Here is a 19,035-nt window from a genome sequence, read left to right as displayed (position 1 = left end):
AATTATTTTTCAACAAACTTAAAATTCATAGGAAAATGAACAGATCTTGTACATGCAGCAGAATGAATTTTCACTAAGCAGACACACCTGTGGGGCCACCATCCTGGTCAGAAACCAGCACATCACCAGCCCCCAAGAAGTCCCCTTTGTGCTCCAGGAACTTACCCTTCTGCTGACCAGTAGTATCACCTTTAGTTCTGCCCCTTTTTGAACTTTTTAGAAATGGAATCATATACTGTGCATGCACCCTTATATGTTTGGTCCTATTCCTCAGCAATGTATTTGTGAGATCCCTCCAGGCCTTAAAGTATATCATTAACTCATTCATTTCTGTAAAAACCCTAGAGGCTTAAAAGGATTCTGAGGGCCCTGGCTTGACCTCACATGTACAGTATTTTCTGAGTAAGTGAATGAATAAATGAGTAAATGAATAAATTAGGTTAACACATTTTTTATTTATTTATTTTTAAAATATATTTTATTGATTTTTTTTTTACAGAGAGGAAGGAAGAAGGATAGAGATGTAGAAACATAGATGAGAGAGAAACATCGATCAGCTGCCTCTTGCACACCCCCTACTGGGGATGTGCCCGCAACAAAGGTACATGCCCTTGACCGGAATCGAACCTGGGACACTTCAGTCTGCAGGCTCTATCCACTGAGCCAAACCGGTGTTGGCCATTTTTTATTTTTGTTGTAGTTTTTTTTTTTAGAGGCACATCACTCACCATTCTCTAGGCAAGGAGTCAAATCAACTTTACCAAGCCTGGAAGTCAGTAGTGGAATTCAGTTTGTTTTATACTCAGCGCCCTGCCTGCTGCAGGTCTTGCATGTACACATGGAAGCCCAGACTCACCAAGGCTTTGTGCACTCCTCATACCAGCATGCAGGGCAGAGTGCTTTGTTTGTAGAGATTCTCCAGACTGCCCAAATTAGTGTTTAAGGTCCTTTGGTCTGATCTTATTTATCAGTTTATTCAGAAAATATTAAGCAGCTGTTCTGCATCCTCAGCTCCTGGGGATGCAGTGGTGAGCCAGACAGACACATGGGGCATACATTCTTGTGTGATTGATGGGGATCAAATACGTCAATAATAAATATATCAATATAAACTGGGAGAAGAGCCGTGAGAAAAATAAAGGGAGCTGTGAGAACTTTTAGCAGCGGGAGTAGATACATAACTATATGTCTACTAGAGGCCTGGTGCATGGATTTGTGCATCATGGAGTCCCTCAACCCGGCCTGTGGGGATCTGGCCGAATCTAGCAGTTCGACATCCCCCGGGGCGTCCTAAGTGCAAGAGGGCACTCTGCAAAGTTGCTGATGCTCGGCAGCTCCTGCATTGAGCGTCTGCCCCCTGGTGGCCATTGTGCATCATAGTTATGGGCCGGTCAGCTGGTTAGGCTTTTGTATATATAGATAGATAGCAGGGAAGAGACCCTGAGGAAGTAGCATTTGAGATGAGGTCTGAGGGGTCAGTAGGAATTAGCCAGGTGAAAGGGTGGTGAAAAATGTTTAAGGGGACAGAAATGTGCAGTTCTGAGGAAATAGAAGCCTAGGGGGCTCAGTCTCGTCTTGCAGAGTCTGGAGGCCTGATTAGAGATTTTGGTCTTTATCCTAAGATCAAAGGAAAAACAGTCATGGGTTTTAAGCAACTGATATAATCAGAGTTTTGTTTTTTAAGAGGTCGCTCTGGCTGCTGAGCAGGAAATGTTTGGTAGAGGGAGCGGGAGTGGAAGAATGAGAAGGCTAGTTCAGCAGTGTAGGTGACAGGTTAGTGATGGAAGTAGATGGTGGATCGGAAAGACTTAGGAAGCAAAATCAATAGGACTTGGTGGATGGGAAGAGAGCTGGCAAGGATAGGTTAGGGATCAGATCACGAGCTGTGTTTAAGAATGCTCACAGTGACTTAGCTGTGCCAGCTTTCTCTTCTCCAACTTTTAATCCCAAACACAGTTCACAGGTATTAGAAAGGTTTCTGTTCCTGCTGCCCTACCATTGGCCTGGCAGACCTCTTCCATGCCCAGCCCTCCCAGTCCCAATTCCTCTCCTGTTGTCCACCCTTAATACAGGCTTCTATTGAATCCCACGTGACTGCCTCGGCCCATATCTGTCTCTTCACATATAATGACAGTCCCATATGTGTTTAGCACTTTTCAGTGTATAAAACACTTTCACATCCATTTGCATTCCATCGTTATCCTGAGAGTTCACCAAATCTTGAGGAAAGCGTCACATGAGGAGGAGGAAATTTCAGTTTGGAGAAGGAAGGGCCATGACTAAAATCCCTCAGCTAGAAAGATCAGAGCTGGCTTAAAACTCAAGTTTGTGACTTCTGATCCAGCACAAGGTTTCAGATTCTTTTTAGTTTTCATGTGTGTTTCTCATTTCTTCAACAAGACTCTACATCTAAGCCAAGGGCCTCTTCCTTAGTGGAGTATGGGGCAGTGGAAAGGGCGGGCTCTGGGTTGGCTCTACCAGTAGGTAGGACCGTGGTCTCCGAGCCTTGGCTTCTTAGTCGTTCTACATCCTAGGCCTTTTGTGCAGATTACCTGCCATAGGATACGCACACCCTCTACCGCAGGCCTGCTCAATGGGCCTTTCCCTGGACCTCCACCTGCCCGGCACTTGGCAGTGTGTGTGTGATACAATCTTGTTGATGGAAAAATAGCTTTTTATTAATGCCCTCCACTCTCTTTTTGAATTTTATGGTTGTTTTTATTGGGGGGAAGAGGAGAGAGAGATATGGGAAAAGCCCCTGTTTTCCTCCAAAGAACTATAATTAGAACGGAAAGAGGAAATGTTGATGGTTAACTAGAGTAGCGAGGGTGGTGTTTATAGAAGTTCTCTTGTATTGGATGGAAAGCTGGATTAGACCACTTTCCTCAGCCTTTCCTCTCCTTAGTCTTGCAGAGTCTTGTCTGTTGGCCCAGATTCTATAAGGAAGGAAAGGGTAGAGGGAGGGAACTAACATTTATTGAGATCCTTCTTAGCCCTTAACCCTGTGCCTGGCACTTGACATGCTTTACTGCATCTGACTTTACAGCATTAGGTGAGGCAGCTAGTGTTCCCATTTGAGCGAAGAGGAAATGGGGCTCAGGGAAGTGAGGGAACTTGCCCAAGTTGGCAACAGAGCTGGGGCTGATCTGGCTCTGGAGCCCACTTTGCACGCTGTGAAGTAAACATGTACGTTCGCTGATTTTCCATTGTTCTATTTTTCAGTTACCATAAGGGGACATTAAAACCAAAAGCAGACATATTGTCAGGAGTGAATTTTATCTCTGTAGCTTTAAAACACAAACAAAAATAATAATTCCATTAGTAGAGGAAAATTGCACCATACTGCTGAGTATAAATTTTATTGCTACAGTAACTGTAAAACACAAAGATGATAAATGAAAAGTTGGAACATTTATTATTGGGAGTACATTTTATTGGTATAACTAAAATGCAAGCAAACTGAATAATGTCGTTACTTGTTAAAAATTGTAGTCCGCCTTTTGACAAGGTGTGTGATGCTGACTGTAAAACACTAAGGTTTGATCTGGGCGGGCAGGAGGGAGCCAGTAGATTTGCACCTGCCGGGTGGAGTGGAGGCTGGGGAGGGGTAATGGAGCCATTTGCTAGAGGAGGCTCCATGAAGCCCAAGGGCTAAAACATTGGTGGTTCGTTCGAGGAAACTGAGGACTGGAAAATTCTGTATCCAAGGCTCAGGAAGGAAAAACTTCTTTTCTAGATTTTTTTTTTTAAAATTATTCTTGACACTATTACAGCTGTCCCCCACTTCTTCCCCTTTGGTCCAGAATTCATGCAGCCATAGAGAATGCCCTCTTGAGAAGTGGCAGAAATGATTGTGAGTCATGTGAACTCCCGACAGTCCTGGTCAAGAAGTGAGCGGAGGGACTGGGCGCAGGATGCTTGGTGGCATTAATCAGGAAGTGGCAGCTTTGGCCTTAGTTCAGGCCAGCGGACCATCTGTTCTCAGCTGCCACCCCAGCGGAGGTAGAACGAGGCCGCTCAGCGTCTTAGCAGAGGCAGCGCTGTGGTGGCCGCGGGGACCACAGACTGTCCTCAGCACTCAGATCACAGAGGAAGGAGCCCCTGCTTTGGCTGTTAGATCTAAGAGGGCATCACCTCGTTTTTCAAATGAGGAAACTGAGGTGAAAGAGGTAATTTACCCAGAGTCACACTGAGGACATAACAGGAAAAATTTGGAAACAGATCTGTTCTGCTTCAGAGCTCATGTTCTTTCTTCCCAGTTGTCCACACTGAATTCCATTAAAATGATATCATGACACTGGGGCCTTGTGAAGGCTCGTTGGTGAAAGGAAACAAGATATGAATAAAACCTTTATTTGCAGGCAGTTCATGTCTGAGGCTTGGACAGCAAGTATGGCCCTCTTGGCTTTCCATTGTTCTCAGGCAAAAATTCACATGGCCCGTGCATGTGCATGTCTGATCACATGGCTCTTGGTCGGAAAAGCCTTACATACCCGAACGCAGGACTTGGGAGGCTGGTGGTGAATAGATTTGCCCTGTTGCAGTTTTCTGAGAAACCAGCTTTAGGTGGAGCCATTTCCTTATACAATATTATGCTGCTTTCTGGAAACCCACAGTCATCTTAGAAACCCACCAGAACTGCTCTGAGTACATGTCTCACAAATTCATACCCGACACCGCTTTTCCTCTGGGGAGAACCAGATGAAAGGTGCCAGTTGTGGTCCTCTGATTGTGGTGTGCCGTCCCCACCACGGCCTGTCAGGCTACAGAGTATTTATTCCGTGGAGCCACAGTGATGTGCAGTCTGCATTTCATGTTAGAGTAACACGGAGTGTGGGCTGCCTGCATGCTCTCTCCTCCTCACGTCCTGAGTAGTAGCTAGTGCTCACAAAGCAGTGTGCTGTATTTAAAATGCCTTCCCTCCAAGCCCCAGCCAGGCAGCTCAGTTGGTTAGAGCATCGTCCCGATATGCCAAGGTTGTGGATGCATTCCGATCAGGCACATGCAAGAATCAAACCAGTGAATCCATAAATAAATGGAACAACAAATCGATGTTTCTCTCTGTGTCTTTCCTTGTCTCTCTAAAAAAAAAATTTAATAAAATTTAAAAATAAAATAAAACGCTTCCCCTCCTGCTGAAGCAAACCAACCTTCATCCCTCAGATTCATTTTGTTACATACTTTCTCTGTACATTGGTTTGTCAAGCCAGCTCTCCACCTTTCCTGCCACTGGTGGAGGGTGCTTTGTTGGAAGTTTCCTGGTGGGAAACTTGGCAATAGCTGTCAAAAAAGTCTTAGAAGAGTACTTACACTTTGACCCCGAAATTCCCTTTCTAGGAATTGACCCTAAGGAAATCACTGGATAGTTTACATACAAGGATGCGTTTTCTTCACAACAGTGCTTATAATAACAAACAATAACACTGACTTTTGTTAACTACTTTGTTGAGTTCTTTGGTCGCTGTTCTGAGAGCTTTGTGTTATTGGACAAAAATATAAATCAGAAGCAATCTAAATGTTTTAAAAATAGGGGTTGATTTAATGTAGTACATTTCATGTAGAAATTAGTATGTAGCCTTTAAAAATGATACACATTTACATTTATTGACACAAAAGGTGTTTATAGTGTGCTCAGCAATAAAATCGTGATGAGATATAGATGATGCTTACTTTGTTTTTAAATAATATGTATTTTTATTAACTCATAATTGACATTTAACATTGTGCAAGTTTAAGGGATACAACATGTTGACTTGATACATTTATATATTGTATGGTCAGTATTTTTGAGTTACAAATATTAATTAAAATAAAAAGAAGCTCAGCACAGGCCCATGGGAGGATTCGTTGTTTCTTGGGGGGATTAAAATCACTACCGGACTGTCACCCTTATTTGCCTCATTTTGCAGCAAAGCAGTTGAGAGCCTCGCTGAAGGGGGTGGCTCGGAAGTTCGGCGGGTGAAGGAGAATGCTCAGAAGAAGGTGCAGCAGGTGGAAGATCTCCTAAACAAAAGGATACTCCTTTTGGAAGAGGCAAGTCTGAGACCCTGTGGAGAATGTGTTTCTTTAGGGGGTTAATAACGGAGTGAGTGGGCAGAATTGTGTTTGTTTCTTTCCTCATAAACTTCTGTAGACACGAGAGCCATCCTCATTGAATATCTCTGGGGTTCCAGCTGCATCAGAGAAGCTTGGCATAAAGAATCTATACTCGTTCACCCTACAAACTGGTCATTATTGTTTTATTTCTATAAATGAGGACATCGAGGTATGGAGAGAAATACTAAGCAGTCCAAGTTTAATCCTGCATTTAAATGTAGACTGCTATCTCTAAACACCGTGTTCTTGCTACTCCACTCTTCTATTATCTAGTTGAGTGCCTTTATTTCACTGAGGAGGAAACTGAGGCTCAGAGAGGGAAGCCACTCACCCAACATTAGCTAAGCCTGGAACCAGATTTTCTGATTTGTAGGTCATTGTGTGTCCATGAAGCCCCGCCCCTTGTGTCCAGCATCCACTCCATCATCCACCGGTGTTGACCGAGGACCTGTCTGGGAGGCTCTGTGTGTAGCTCCTCCTCCTGAGTCCAGTCAGATGCTTCCTAGGTATTAATCAGGTTTCCTCCATTGAAGCTAATATTAAGTAAACTAATTACTTAATTCTTGGTTTTTGAAGTCTTATTTCATCTCACTTTTCCTACCTGCAACCCTGATTTTTCTAAGCAGGGAGGAGGAGAAATAGCGCCAAAGAGCACTTTTGGATACAAAGAGTGAATACATTTGTACTGTAATTTGCAGCTAACAATGGCCTTTTTCACTCATGATGTTCAATTCAGCCCTTGTTCATGAGTGTGTACAGATACTAGGCCGATCTTACAAATGAGGAAATAGAATCAGAGAAGTGAGAAAGTAATTCTCATCATTAGTGGTAGAACTGGGACCAGAAGAATGGGCTCTGAGCCCAAGGGAGGGCCCGAGCCCATTTGGCTCAGTCGGCCTGTGCACCCCAGGGTTCTGGGTTTGATTCCAGTCAAGGTCATGTACCTTGGTTGCATGTTCCTCCCCGGCCCCGGGCCCTCTTTGGGGTGCATGCAGGAGGCAACTAATCGATGTGTTTTTCTCACATTGATATTTCTTTCTGTCTTTCCCGCTCTACTCCACTCTAAAAAAAAAAAAAAAAAAAAATCAATGGAAAAATAGCCTCTGGTTAGGATAAAAACAAACAAACAAACAAACAAACAAACAAGATGATTGTGAGACTTTTAAGAGACTTAACCTAATCTTGCTCATTCATCTTATTTTTCCCAGTAAGTGCCTTCCAGTGTGCTGGCCTGCCAGCGTAACTGACAGTGCTGGGTTGAATCCTTGCTCTGTCACTTACTAGCTTTGTCACTTTGGATAAAGCATTTGCCTTCCCGAGCCTTTGCCTCTGTAAAACGAGGCTAGTGATACCTGCTTTGCCCTAGTAATTGTAAATAACAACAGCAGTACTAACAATTTATGGAAGGCTTACCACATATGAGGCATCCTTCTCAGCGTTTTACATATATTGATTTAAGTAATCCCCTCAGCAAACCTAGGAGATAAATGCTGCATCATCCTTTAACAACAGAAAGAAAAACATGCTGACACCTGAGTCACTTGCTTAAGGAGACACAGGCAGGAAGTGCCTGGTAGTCTGGCTGCAGAGCCTGCGTTGTAAACTGCAGTAATCTGTCTCTCTCTATGTCAGTGTTTAGGCTTGAGTGAGAATCAAAGATAATATAAATAGAGCTTCTGGTAAAACCTGGCATTGAGTGAGCTCCCACTGAATAATAGGCTTTGTTGTTTGTTGTCTCAGAATATTGGGAAATGGTTTTTCCCAGCTGTCATTGAGATTGACAGGCACGCCTCTTGGGGAGATAGTGCTGGGAGGCACTGGAGGGAAGAGGTAGGGAGGAGGAAGCCACATTTTTCTTGGGTTTCCCATGATGCAGCAGGCACTTGACAGAGCCTCACAACAATTCTCTGATGGTTGTTAGGAAGCTGGGTCTCAGAGAGGTTAAGCGACTATCCACGGTCACACAGCAAATAAGTGGGAGCTGGGTTTTGAACCTTGCTTAATTTGACTTTCATCTTTGTGATGCAATCAGAGACAGTTCCCATGAGCAGTCAGAGATGCCCATCTACTCGGGTCACTTTCATGAGCACCAGGGCCTTTGCCCCTAACACAGATGCTGCCTGCATGATTTAGATAATTTCTTCTGTGAGTGCTCAGGTAGAACATACAATGCTCAGGTAGAACATACCTAAGTCACTTCAGAGATGGAGAAAATGTACTTAGAAGTGTATCGTCATTATCTGAAAAAAAAAAAATACTGAGGGGGCGGTGGGGTGTGGAATGAATTCGTGTGGAGATTGTGGTGACTCTTTGGAATTTATGTATGTTTAAGTATTGAGAGGTACGTTATTCCTAGTTCTCATTGAGCTGTAAATATTGATCTGATTTTTCAACAACAGTTCTTATAGACTTGAGTCTTTTCCATTGGAAATGCCTATTATTCTTCAGGATACAAGAAGGAAAGATGGCTGGCAAATGTATTTATTACTGATTCTCCCCATGTAGAGTACAATTCAGGGAGGGGAAATGTGCCGGAGAAAAAGTCATAAATATTTATATTTTAATTCAATTTCCTTTCAAAGTGTTCCCAATTGTATTGAAAAATTGCATCAAATGCATTTAATTTAACTCTAGGATGTGAAAGCCGCCCAAGCAGAACTGGAAAAGGCCGTTGCAGGGACAGAAACAGAGAAGGCTCTTCGGTTGAGCTTGGAAAACAAGCTTTCAGAGATGAAGAAGATGCACGAGGGGGACTTGGACATGGCTCTGGTCCTGGAAGAAAAAAACAGGTCTGGCTCTGGTCCCTGTGATACCCTGACAGTCATTTATCTGGCAGTCCTTCTCCCACCCCTTTTCTTCTGGTTCCCCACAGTAAGAAAACTAGGTATGTGAGGACAGAGAGAGGTAGTAGATAGAAATTCATGCTGGAATCTTCTACTCAAGATACTAAATTTAGCATTCAGTTCTGGCTGTAAGCGTCCTGGTAGTCAAAGGAAAAAGGGAGAAACAATCTTGATGGACATAAGATTCACATTGTTCATAAAATAAAACAAGTTAGTGACTCAGGGGAAGCCTAGTTTACTTGACATTGTTTAGACATTTCTCTTGTGGATCTTCTTGTAGGGAACAGTTAATGTCTACATCCCCACAATAAATACCGGTGCATTTTGTGTGACCTGTTTCTGACATACCTTTTAAAGCAGGCTGAGGGCCCAGGTCTGTACAGTGCAAAGGGCCAAAACTGTGCACACCAAGTACAGAGCTCTTTGATGGTCCAGGAATAAAATGTGTGCCATTTGGACTAAGGTGACAGGACTAGGGATGGAGAAGAATAAGAGAGAGATATTTGGAGGGTGTAATCAGTCTGGATAGGCACAGACACCTGAGTTGTCAGCACTGCGAATGCGTCTGTCCCAGGGGTAGGTGTCCCAGCCACACTCCCAGAGACCAGAGAGCAGCCAGATGCCTGCTCTGGGTTTCTGCTCGCTCTGGGCGCCGCCCTCTGGTGGAGCTCTTCTGGGTCTAAGGCCAGTGTTTCCTCCCTGAAGGCGGGCCTATCTGGGAAGCTAAATCCATAGGGGAAGGTGAGTGCTGAGTGCAGAATTGGAGTAAGGGTCTCCGTCAGGCCCCGGTGAGATGGATCCGGATTGGCCAAGATTGGCCCGCCTTGGGCAGGGCCCTCACGAGGATGTCCTTGTCTTTCTGGGCCCCCTCCACCCTTTTCAGAGGTGTGCACTTTAGCTACTTGATTTCCTTCAATCTGACCTTGAAGTTAGTCTGTATCTTTAAGGTAGTTGACAGTGAAGAGCCCTGCAGACAGGTTTGGCCTTTGGATATGTTTTATCTGTTTTTTTTTTTTAGAGTTTAACTAAAAACGTCTAATTTTATGTAAGAGTCTGAATTCCCAGATTCTCTTGAAAACCTAGGAGGTGCGGGAGGACGGCTGTGGTATTGCTGGAGTGCATCCGCCCCCTCAGGCGCCCGGCGCTCCTGTTTGGCCGCAGTCCCCACAGGCCTGCCCTGCTCATTTCCACCCCTAGCTGCATCTTGCTGTAAGGTACCCCAAAAACAGTTTTACCGAGGTGGAAGGTACACACAAGGCAACACATGCATTTTAGAGTTCAGTTTGGTGCCTTTACCTCTGCTGTGGATTATGTGATGATTTCAGAGTTAAGCCCCTAGAGGGCGCTCTTACTTCTCTATCCTAGTTTGTATTGATGCTGCCAGTTCTCGCTGTATCCAGTTGTCTTAGTCCTTTTGGTGCCATAACAAAATAATACACAGTGGATCTCTTATAAATAACACATTTATTTCTTACAGTTCTGGATGCTGGAAGTCCAAGGTCAGGGTGCAGGTCAGTGAGGGCCCCCGTTAGGTCCTCTTTCTCCTTGTGTCCCAGCCTGGCAGAAGCACCAAGGGGTCTCTCTAGAGTAGGGGTGTCGAACTCAATCAGAGAAGGGGCCAAAATCTAAAATCCAGCTTAAATCGCGGGCCGAATGGTTTACTGAACAGTCCTAAACTGACAATGTCATAAACTGACAGCTGAGTGCAGTGATGACAGCCCGGTGCGGGCCACATTGCAAGGCCTGGCGGGCTGGATTTGGCCCGCGTGCCTTGTGTTTGACACATGTGCTCTAGAGCTTCCTTTATTCGGCATCACTCCAGTTCACGAGAGCTCCACTGCCATGACCTTGTCTTCTCCCAAAGGCCCCACCTCCTGATGCCACCTCTTGCGGGGACGCAGTGTTCAGACTATGCCAGGTGTTCGGACTGCTTTTGGTGCCCTCCTCACCCGCACCTGGGCACCTCTCCGCTTTCTGCCGTAGTAAGGTGCTTTTTAGGCTTTGCTACAAACACTCTTAAGGTCTTTTGACAAAATGCTAATTATTGAATGCTAAAAAAAAGTACTAATTATAGCAACTGTCACTTGTTGAGTTCTGCCATATGCCTGGAGCTGTGGAGGGCTCTTTTAAAAAGCTCATCTCCCTCCCACGTAAGCAAGTTATCCCCATTTTATAGTTGAGGAGATGCAGGCTCAAAGCTGAAATAATTTGAGCAGTTAACAGAGGGAATTTGGTGGCCTCCAGAAGGGTGTGTTCAGCTCTACCCGAGAGGACTCTCGGGGTGTCGATTGGCAGAGCTTCCCCGAGAATAATGCCTAATGAAGTCTGGCGTATGATGGGGGTCTAGCAGGTGGAGGTGGCGGTGGAGTTGTGAAGGGCATTCTAGGTACAGGAACTGCGGGAACAAAGGTCCAGAGGCCTGTGGGGGGGGGGGGGGGGAGAGGTAGGGAGGAAGCTTCCTGTGAGAGGGGCTGCCGAAGCTTCAGCAGGGCCTCTGATCTCGGCCCTGAAAGCTCGGCCTGGACTGCCTGCCGAGGAGTTCGATGTAAGATGTTTAAAAGATATTTTAAACTTTGCCCTGAGATGCCTCGGAGAGACATTCTTTGTTTTTCACATTTACCAGAATATTTCTGCTTTATTGGTCATGTTTGTTTAGCCTTCAGTGCCAGATTTCTTTTGGAGAGAAGATTTCTTGGCTAAAAAAATTAAGTAATCCACAGCTGTCGGTGGTGGAGCAGGGGTCAGTCCAGCAGCTCAGAGGGTGGATCACCCGGGGCCAGGCTGGAGGTGAGGGGACAGTTAATGTCACACGGATTCTGCCCCTTAGTCTCCGACCTGCAAAATGTGATTTCGTTCATGTTCAGTCACTGGCCATGTCTACTTTGAAGATGTCTGGCCCCATTTTCTACCTCCTCCTGCTCCACTGAGCTGAGAGAGCAGGGTAGAATTAATATTGAAATCTGTTCTCTTTTAGACTGATTGAGGAGTTGAGGCTGTCTTTGAAGAGCAAAGAAGCTTTAATTCAGCGCCTGAGAGAGGAGAAATCTCAGATGGCGCTTGCTGCTGAGAATGTGTCATCTGCTGCTCGCAGGGCTGAAAAGGAGAGAGAAGCCACGGTGAGGCCACAGGACGTGGAGGGGACGTTAGTTAGCACCCCAGCCTGCACGGGCCATGGGACACACGTGCAGGCCCCCTGGCTCACCCACGGTCTGCTTCTGAATGCCATCGCCCTGTGGGCTGAGGATCAGCAGAAACTTCCTGTCAGGGGCCTGGCATGTTTCCCCCCTCCAGCCTTGTGTTCACAGAGTTGGTTAAAAAAACCAGTCCATACCCGCCTGCCTCTGTTTTATTATGTGTTCATTTGTTGTTGCCTGGGGACTTGATCTTATTTTCATCCTTTGGATTTTCTTAGGATAAAATAGTGTTACTTTCTCATTTCACCTTTTGTGGTTAGAGGCAGGCTTAGGCCAGCTGTGGTCTGAAGCCACAGAGGCAGCAGGGACAGGCGGCTGCCCTGTCTTGGGTGTGCCGCACACAAAGGGACTCCGGGTGCCCCTCATCCCATCCTCCTGGCCACCTTGGGAGGCTGGGATCACCGTCCCTCATCGAGTTTAGAAGCAGGCTCAGCTCAGAGATGTTGTTATGTTTTCCTAGGCTCCAAGAGGTGGGTTACTAGTACTGATTCCAAACTCCTGGGACCCCTCCCCACACTAGGCAGTCTCCACAGCAAGCTCTTTGAAGCGGGTGGGCGGGACCTGAAAGTACAGGTAGGCCTAGTCAGACCTTCCCTTTCCTGTTGGACCACGGGTGCTGCTGCATATGGTTTGTTCACTGTAGGGACCTTCTGGATGCTCATGGAAGTCTTGACTTCATTATGGAGCAGGGTCTCCTTTGTCCCTAACACAGCAGTGACTTCCTTAGGCTCACCTATGAGTTTTAGGCTGTAATCAGCCTTTGACTCCTGCTTCTTTGAACCTCTCTCTCACTTCCTTGGCCCTGTTCTTTCGAAGGCCCTTTTCATTGTCCAGTTGCCCTTTGGTTTACTGTCTATGGTGACCATCTTATATTTTTCTTCACTTGGGTGGGACTTTGGGTGAGTTCCAAAGCAGGGGGAACAGCAAGTAGATGAGGTGCTCATTCTAATTGTTCAGGGGAAGCTATTGGACAGTGGGTCCCTTCTGGGCACCAATTAATGTCTTCTTGTAGGCTGCACAAGTGGAACACCAGACGGAGAGAAATCGCTTTGAAGAGAGGATCCAGGTATGTTGATACAGTTTTAAAAATGTGTTGAAGATTTATCTTTGCCTCTTGCTTTATTCTGAGTGCAGTAGATAATTCTGTGTGGCAATAGCTGTCACTCATTGAATGCTGCTGTCTGCCAGTCAAGCTTTAGGCACCGTGGAGAGGGTTTCTCAATCTTTGTAATAACTCTGTGAAGCAGGCATGCCCATCTTGCAGCTGTGACACGTGAGGCTCAGAGCGGTGAGGTCCCTACCCAAGGTCATGGAGCTTGGAGGATAGTAGGGATTCAGACTTGCCAGTCTATGACCCCAAAGCCCTTGCTCCATGGTCCCTTAGTCTCAGCAGCCAGCATTTGTATAGCACCTGCCGGCTTAGAAAGTGCTTTCACATCCATTATCTCATTTGATCCTTACGACAGCCTGGGAGGGAGGCAGCAGTGAGTGTCTTTAGAAATGAACTCAGACTATAAATGTATATGTTCAGTCTCCATCAAACCAAATTCTCTGCCGGCGTTTGTAGCATTAAAGAATGATATTAATGATCTGTTATTTCCTCCCAAATAACTGGTATGATTCCAAAGACTCTGATGTGACTGCATTCAACTTCCAGAAGGCATTGGAGTCCTTCCTGTAGGAATAGCTGTCATCTTCTTAACTGATCCGATCCCCTTCCTTTCACCCAGCCCTGTTGCCGAGAGCGGTAATACAGTAAGTTGGAGCTGATGCCACTATGTTCAGCTCTACTTGGAAACATTAATCACAGGCTGACAGGAATAAGATAGAATAACTGCATTTGAGTGTTCTCTTAAAGATATATACTGTGCATTTTGGTTGGAACACATCAACTTAGTGAATCTTTTTCTAATCTAATTTAGGCACTTCAGGAGGACCTGAGAGAGAAGGAAAGAGAAATTGCTACAGAAAAGAAAAATAGTTTAAAAAGGGATAAAGCCATTCAGGGTCTAACCATGGCATTAAAGTCAAAGGAAAAAGAGGTATGTCTGCTAGATCTCAAGTGAGATTTTTCTTTATTAGCTTCTGTGACTGGCCTGCCCTTCCCTGAATTTTTAGCTTTAAGGGAAAAGTTTGTAAAAGAGCTGAGTTGACTGTAGAAAGTGGGGTAGGGACCCTTTAGTCGATTAGAAGTTCTTTTGGAATGTCTAATCCAGCACTATCCAAATCAAATATATGATTTACATATGTAATTTTAATTTACTAGTAGCCACATTAAAAGAAGCTAAAAGAAGCAAACATATTTGTCATATATACTTACTAATATATATGATAAATATCATTTCAACATCCAGTCAACAGAACAAAATTAATAAAGAGGTATTTAACATTTATTTTTTTATTTTTATTTTTTGTTAATCCTCACCTGAGGATATTTTTCCATTAATTTTTAGCCAGGTCTCTGCCTGTATCCAGAAAGTGGGTTGTAGGAAGGAGAGATTAGATGCAGGAAGGTCAGTAGTCAAGGTGAGAGCCACTTAATTCAGACAGGCGGAATTAGAGCAGTGGTCACAGCAAGCAAGAGTGGTGAGGTGGGACTAATTCAGGAAACAAAATTAGAAAAAATTAAAAGTATATGACTAACTACAATACTATGCTGTACAGCTGACACAAATAAAAAATAATATTGAATGTCAACTGTAATTGAAAAATAAAATAAAAAATAAAAAAATACAACTAAAAAAGAAATAATTAATTAATTAAAGATTAGAAGTAAATTTGGGGAAGTTTCATGGTCAGACATAAGAATGGAGAGAAGGAGTAATCCAGGATTACTTCTGGCTGGCACCACTAGAGAGAAGGTCTTGCCACCAATTCTGCATGGAAAATGGAGGATGATGGTGGGATGATGATGGCAGTGATGGAAGTGATGAGACTTTTAGAAAGTATTGACTTTGAGGAGTATTGACTTTGGACATCCAGGTGAGATGTCCAGGAGACAGATAGATCTGCAAGTCTAAAGCTTGGAGAGAGCTCATTAGGCCTGAAGGTAGAGATCGGAGAGCCCCTCTTCAACAGATGTGAGTTAAAATTCCGAGAGTTGATCACCTTGTCCAAGGAGAATGTAGAGTGGGATAGAAGGCTGAGGATGGGACCACAGGGGGCATCAGAATTGAAGGTGCCGGAGAGGAAGGCACAAAGAAGACAGAAGAAGGAATGGCTGAAGAAGAATGAAGCCAACCAGGAAACTGGTGCTGAAGAAGCTAAAGGAGAGAATGAGTTTGAGTAATCACCGCTGTCAGATGCAGCAGAGAGCTGGTTCCTAATAATGGTAGCTGTAGTTTGTGCTGGGAGTTCAGGGCCCAGTGGTGGAGCAGTTCTGGGTGTCGTCAAAGTCCAGTTGTGATCTTGGTAGCTATTGGCTGTCTCTGGGTAGATGGGAGTAGCCACACTAGGATTTGGGGGGGGGAGGGGGGCTCATCTCTATGGACAGTAATAATTATAGTGACAGTATGAGCCAATATGATTTTAGCACCACTGCACGTTACCTCGTCAGCAATGCAAGGTTGGGTGAGCAGTGATATCTTCATTTTATAGTTAAGGGAATTGAGTCTCAAAGAGATTAAGTTTTGTGCCTTGAGTGATCCAGCTAGTAAACAGACAAACTAGAAATCCCACTTTCCTGACTTCAGGCTTTTTCTGACTACAAAGCCCTTGATTATAAGCACAGTCCAGCAGTTAAAGCAGTTGGGCCATGCGGAGATGGGAGGAACCCAGTTGCACACTTGGCTGCTAGTCCTTATTTTCACCCAGGTTGAAGAACTTAACTCTGAAATTGAAGAGCTCAATGCTGCCTTTGCTAAAGTCAAAGAGGCCCGCCAGAAACCAGAGACCCAGAAGTGCCTGGTAAGTGTTCACTTGGGTGAAGAAGTTTTCTCTTTGGACCTTTCTCCAGCTGAGGTCAGGACTTCATAGCTGAAAGGAACGGAGGAAAACTCAGTGGTCTCTAATAACAGAACCATCTCATTCTAGTTAAATTGGCCTGGCCAGAGTGGCTCACTTGGTTGAACATTGTTCTGTGCACTGAAAGGGATTGATCAATGCCCAGTTGAGGTACATATGGAAGTCAGCTGATCAATATTTCTCTCTCATATCAATGTTTCTCTCCCTATCTCCCCTTCTTCTATCTAGTTATATCCTCCGTGAGAATTAAACATGAATAAATAAATAAAATATAAAATAAATTGTTTTGTTTTTTAAAATTATCTAATGAACAAAATAAATTGATGACCAAAAAAGATCCAGTGACATAGAAACATGGAACAGACTAATGAACCTCAAAGGGAAGGCAGGCTTGAGGTGTGGGGAGAGGAGAGATTAACCAAAGAATTTACATGCATTCTGCATAACCCAGGGATACTGACAATAGTGTGATGAAGGCCTTGGGGTGGGTGCGGAGTGGAGGGGGGTTAATGGGGAAAGAAAGGGGACACCTGTAATACCTTCAACAATAAAGATAAATTAAAAATAAAATTTTACCAATAAGAAAGTTCTTGTATTTCAAAGGAAAAAAAGTCATTATAAAAGTTACATACTCACTAAACTTAGAACATTTGAAAATACAGAGTAGTGAAGGAAAAAAGTCATCTGTGTTTCCACCCCATGAAAGGAAGTTACTGTTCACTTTCCGTACTTTCCCTTCTAGTCTTAAAAAAAAATTTTTTTTTTTTACACAGTTGTAGCTTCCCCCTTCCCTTTAACATCAACACCATAATATAAACATTACCCTGAGTTATTTCACAGTCTTCATATTATTTGTGCTGAATGATGTTTTTATCAATCCCCTCCCCGCAAGGTGAAAAGGAGCACAGATTTCTTGGTTGGTTTAATGAGCTGTCTCCCCCGACCCGTCTTCTAGGGGTCTGAAGATTATGAGGCTGCTCTGTTGGAAAAGGCAGCCCTTTTGGCTGAGCTGCACTCAGAAAACCTCACCAAGAGTACAGAGAACCACAGACTACGGAGGAACATTAAGAAAGTCACACAGGAGCTGAGCGACTTGCAGCAGGAGAAGGAGAGACTAGAGAAGGATCTGGAGGCAGCCCATCGAGAGAAGAGCAAGAGAGACTGCACCATCCACGTGAGCACCCCCGTTCCCTTCTGAAATAGCGGGCAGTGCAGCGGGCTGGGCCTGTTCCACGTCATGGTTTTAGGGAGATTCACTGCAGAAAACTTAGAAAATCTGAAAAATTTAAAGAAGAAAATACTTCACTCCTCTGATCACTTAGAAATGACCAGTTGATGTCTTAACGAGTTGATGTTTCATTCCCTTTATACTCTTTCTTCCCTCACCCACAGGCATTGGTATCAAGCTGAAAATGCAGTTTTGTGTCCATTTTTTTTCAGTTCTGTGTTCTCTCTTTGGTGTGTTGCCATGTCATGAATGTTCTTTAAAAATGTCTTTTTGTGTGTGTGTGTACAAGCATAATATTTCATCGCCCGGATGTGCTCCGATTTATGAGTGACTTTTTTTAAAGACTACTCTATTCAGCATTGGGTGTTAGCATCATAAAAGAAATCTCTGAACTTGGAAAGAAGAAAATAATTTATCTTTTAACATTTTTATTGTATTTAAACTTAAGTGTTCAGCATCCTGAGAGTCACATCCAGATACATAAGCCTTCGTGGGTCAGGGAGGAGAGGGTGGGCGTTGGAGTAGTTAGTGGCACTCAGGTTAATTGGATTTCCTGCACGGGAATCTGGGGCAGGAAGAATCAGAGGAGAGGGCTCAGAAGAGAGACTACAGGTATCAGAGGTTAGTTCTCTGGGGGCTGCTGCTGCCAGGAACACCAAGATCCATAATTTGAAATCTTGATGGTAATGCTGATGAAAGAATTGAAATACAATGTTTGTATAGTTCAGTGTTTCCCACACTTTTGACATATGTGTTCCCCTTCTATAATTTTCGTAATGCTGAGTACCCCTCGTACTCATGAGAACGTAGAATTAGGCGCAGCCACGCATGGTGCAGTGCATATCCCCACCAAACTCTTCCTGTATCCCTGGGGGTACGCGTACCACACTTTGGAAAACACTGGTATAGTTCAACAAAAACTTTAATGAACTTTAGAGAGCAATAATGGAAATTTAGATAATTAAGAAATTGGCACCTACCATTCCAAATGAAATAACTCTTGTTTTTCAAGATCACCCTTCCATGCTGGCACAGCTGGACCCCCAGTCTAATCAGAGGCTAAATACTGGCAGTGTTCTTTGGTCACCTGGGGCATGTCCCCATGTCACTTCCCTTATCATGGACATCTCCCAGGTCACTTTCTCTGTTAGGACCTATTCCATGTTATATAGATTCCAGAGTAATTAGATTGATGAATGGTGCATACTCCTCACTGAATAGATTTCACATGATTTCTTAATCATTTCCTCCTCTGTTGGACATTTTGGCTGTTTAAGTAATGCTACCGTGAACATCTTTGATCATTAAGGCATTTTCTCTCAAAATCCCTAGGTATATTCTGAGGAATGAGATAATTGCACTAGTTAATCCTGCTGACAAATTATTTGTCCAAAAGGCTGGTCCAGTTTATGTTGCCACCAGCAGTATTGTAGAGTGCCAGTTTGTTGCTTGTCATTAAGAGACCTGTTCCCTGTATTTATTCAGTGTTATTGAACTCCAAATATACCTGGTGTAGATGTTGATGGAAATACAAGGCATGGCCTCTGAAAGTTTTGTTTTTCTAAGGAAGTTGAAAATGTTATACATGACAAAATGCAAAGTAGTTTGAAATCCAGAGCTAATGAATGTAGTTTATATTGTCAAGTGCAGAAGATCCTTGTAGGATGGCGTAGTCAGGGAGGCCTTCCAAAAAATAAAAATAAAAAATACT

General features: G+C 44.1%; 1 protein-coding gene across 2 annotated transcripts in view; it reads left to right on the top strand.

Annotated features, from left to right (window-relative positions):
* The window catches only part of CDK5RAP2 (CDK5 regulatory subunit associated protein 2), a 135,791-nt gene that overhangs the window by 25,393 nt on the left and 91,363 nt on the right, over positions 1–19,035 (top strand). For both annotated transcript variants that reach the window (XM_084899172.1, XM_084899173.1), the window contains exons 6-12: positions 5,910–6,033; positions 8,731–8,885; positions 11,914–12,055; positions 13,146–13,199; positions 14,056–14,175; positions 15,947–16,039; positions 17,052–17,270. In XM_084899172.1, the coding sequence (XP_084755298.1) occupies positions 5,910–6,033; positions 8,731–8,885; positions 11,914–12,055; positions 13,146–13,199; positions 14,056–14,175; positions 15,947–16,039; positions 17,052–17,270 (907 nt within the window). The remainder of the gene's footprint in view (positions 1–5,909; positions 6,034–8,730; positions 8,886–11,913; positions 12,056–13,145; positions 13,200–14,055; positions 14,176–15,946; positions 16,040–17,051; positions 17,271–19,035) is intronic.

The sequence above is a fragment of the Pipistrellus hanaki genome, assembly GCF_964339955.1.
Source record: "Pipistrellus hanaki genome assembly, chromosome: 11".
Lineage (NCBI taxonomy): Eukaryota > Metazoa > Chordata > Mammalia > Chiroptera > Vespertilionidae > Pipistrellus > Pipistrellus hanaki.
Note: the sequence above shows the minus strand (reverse complement) of the source record. Positions and strands in the feature narration are given on the sequence as shown.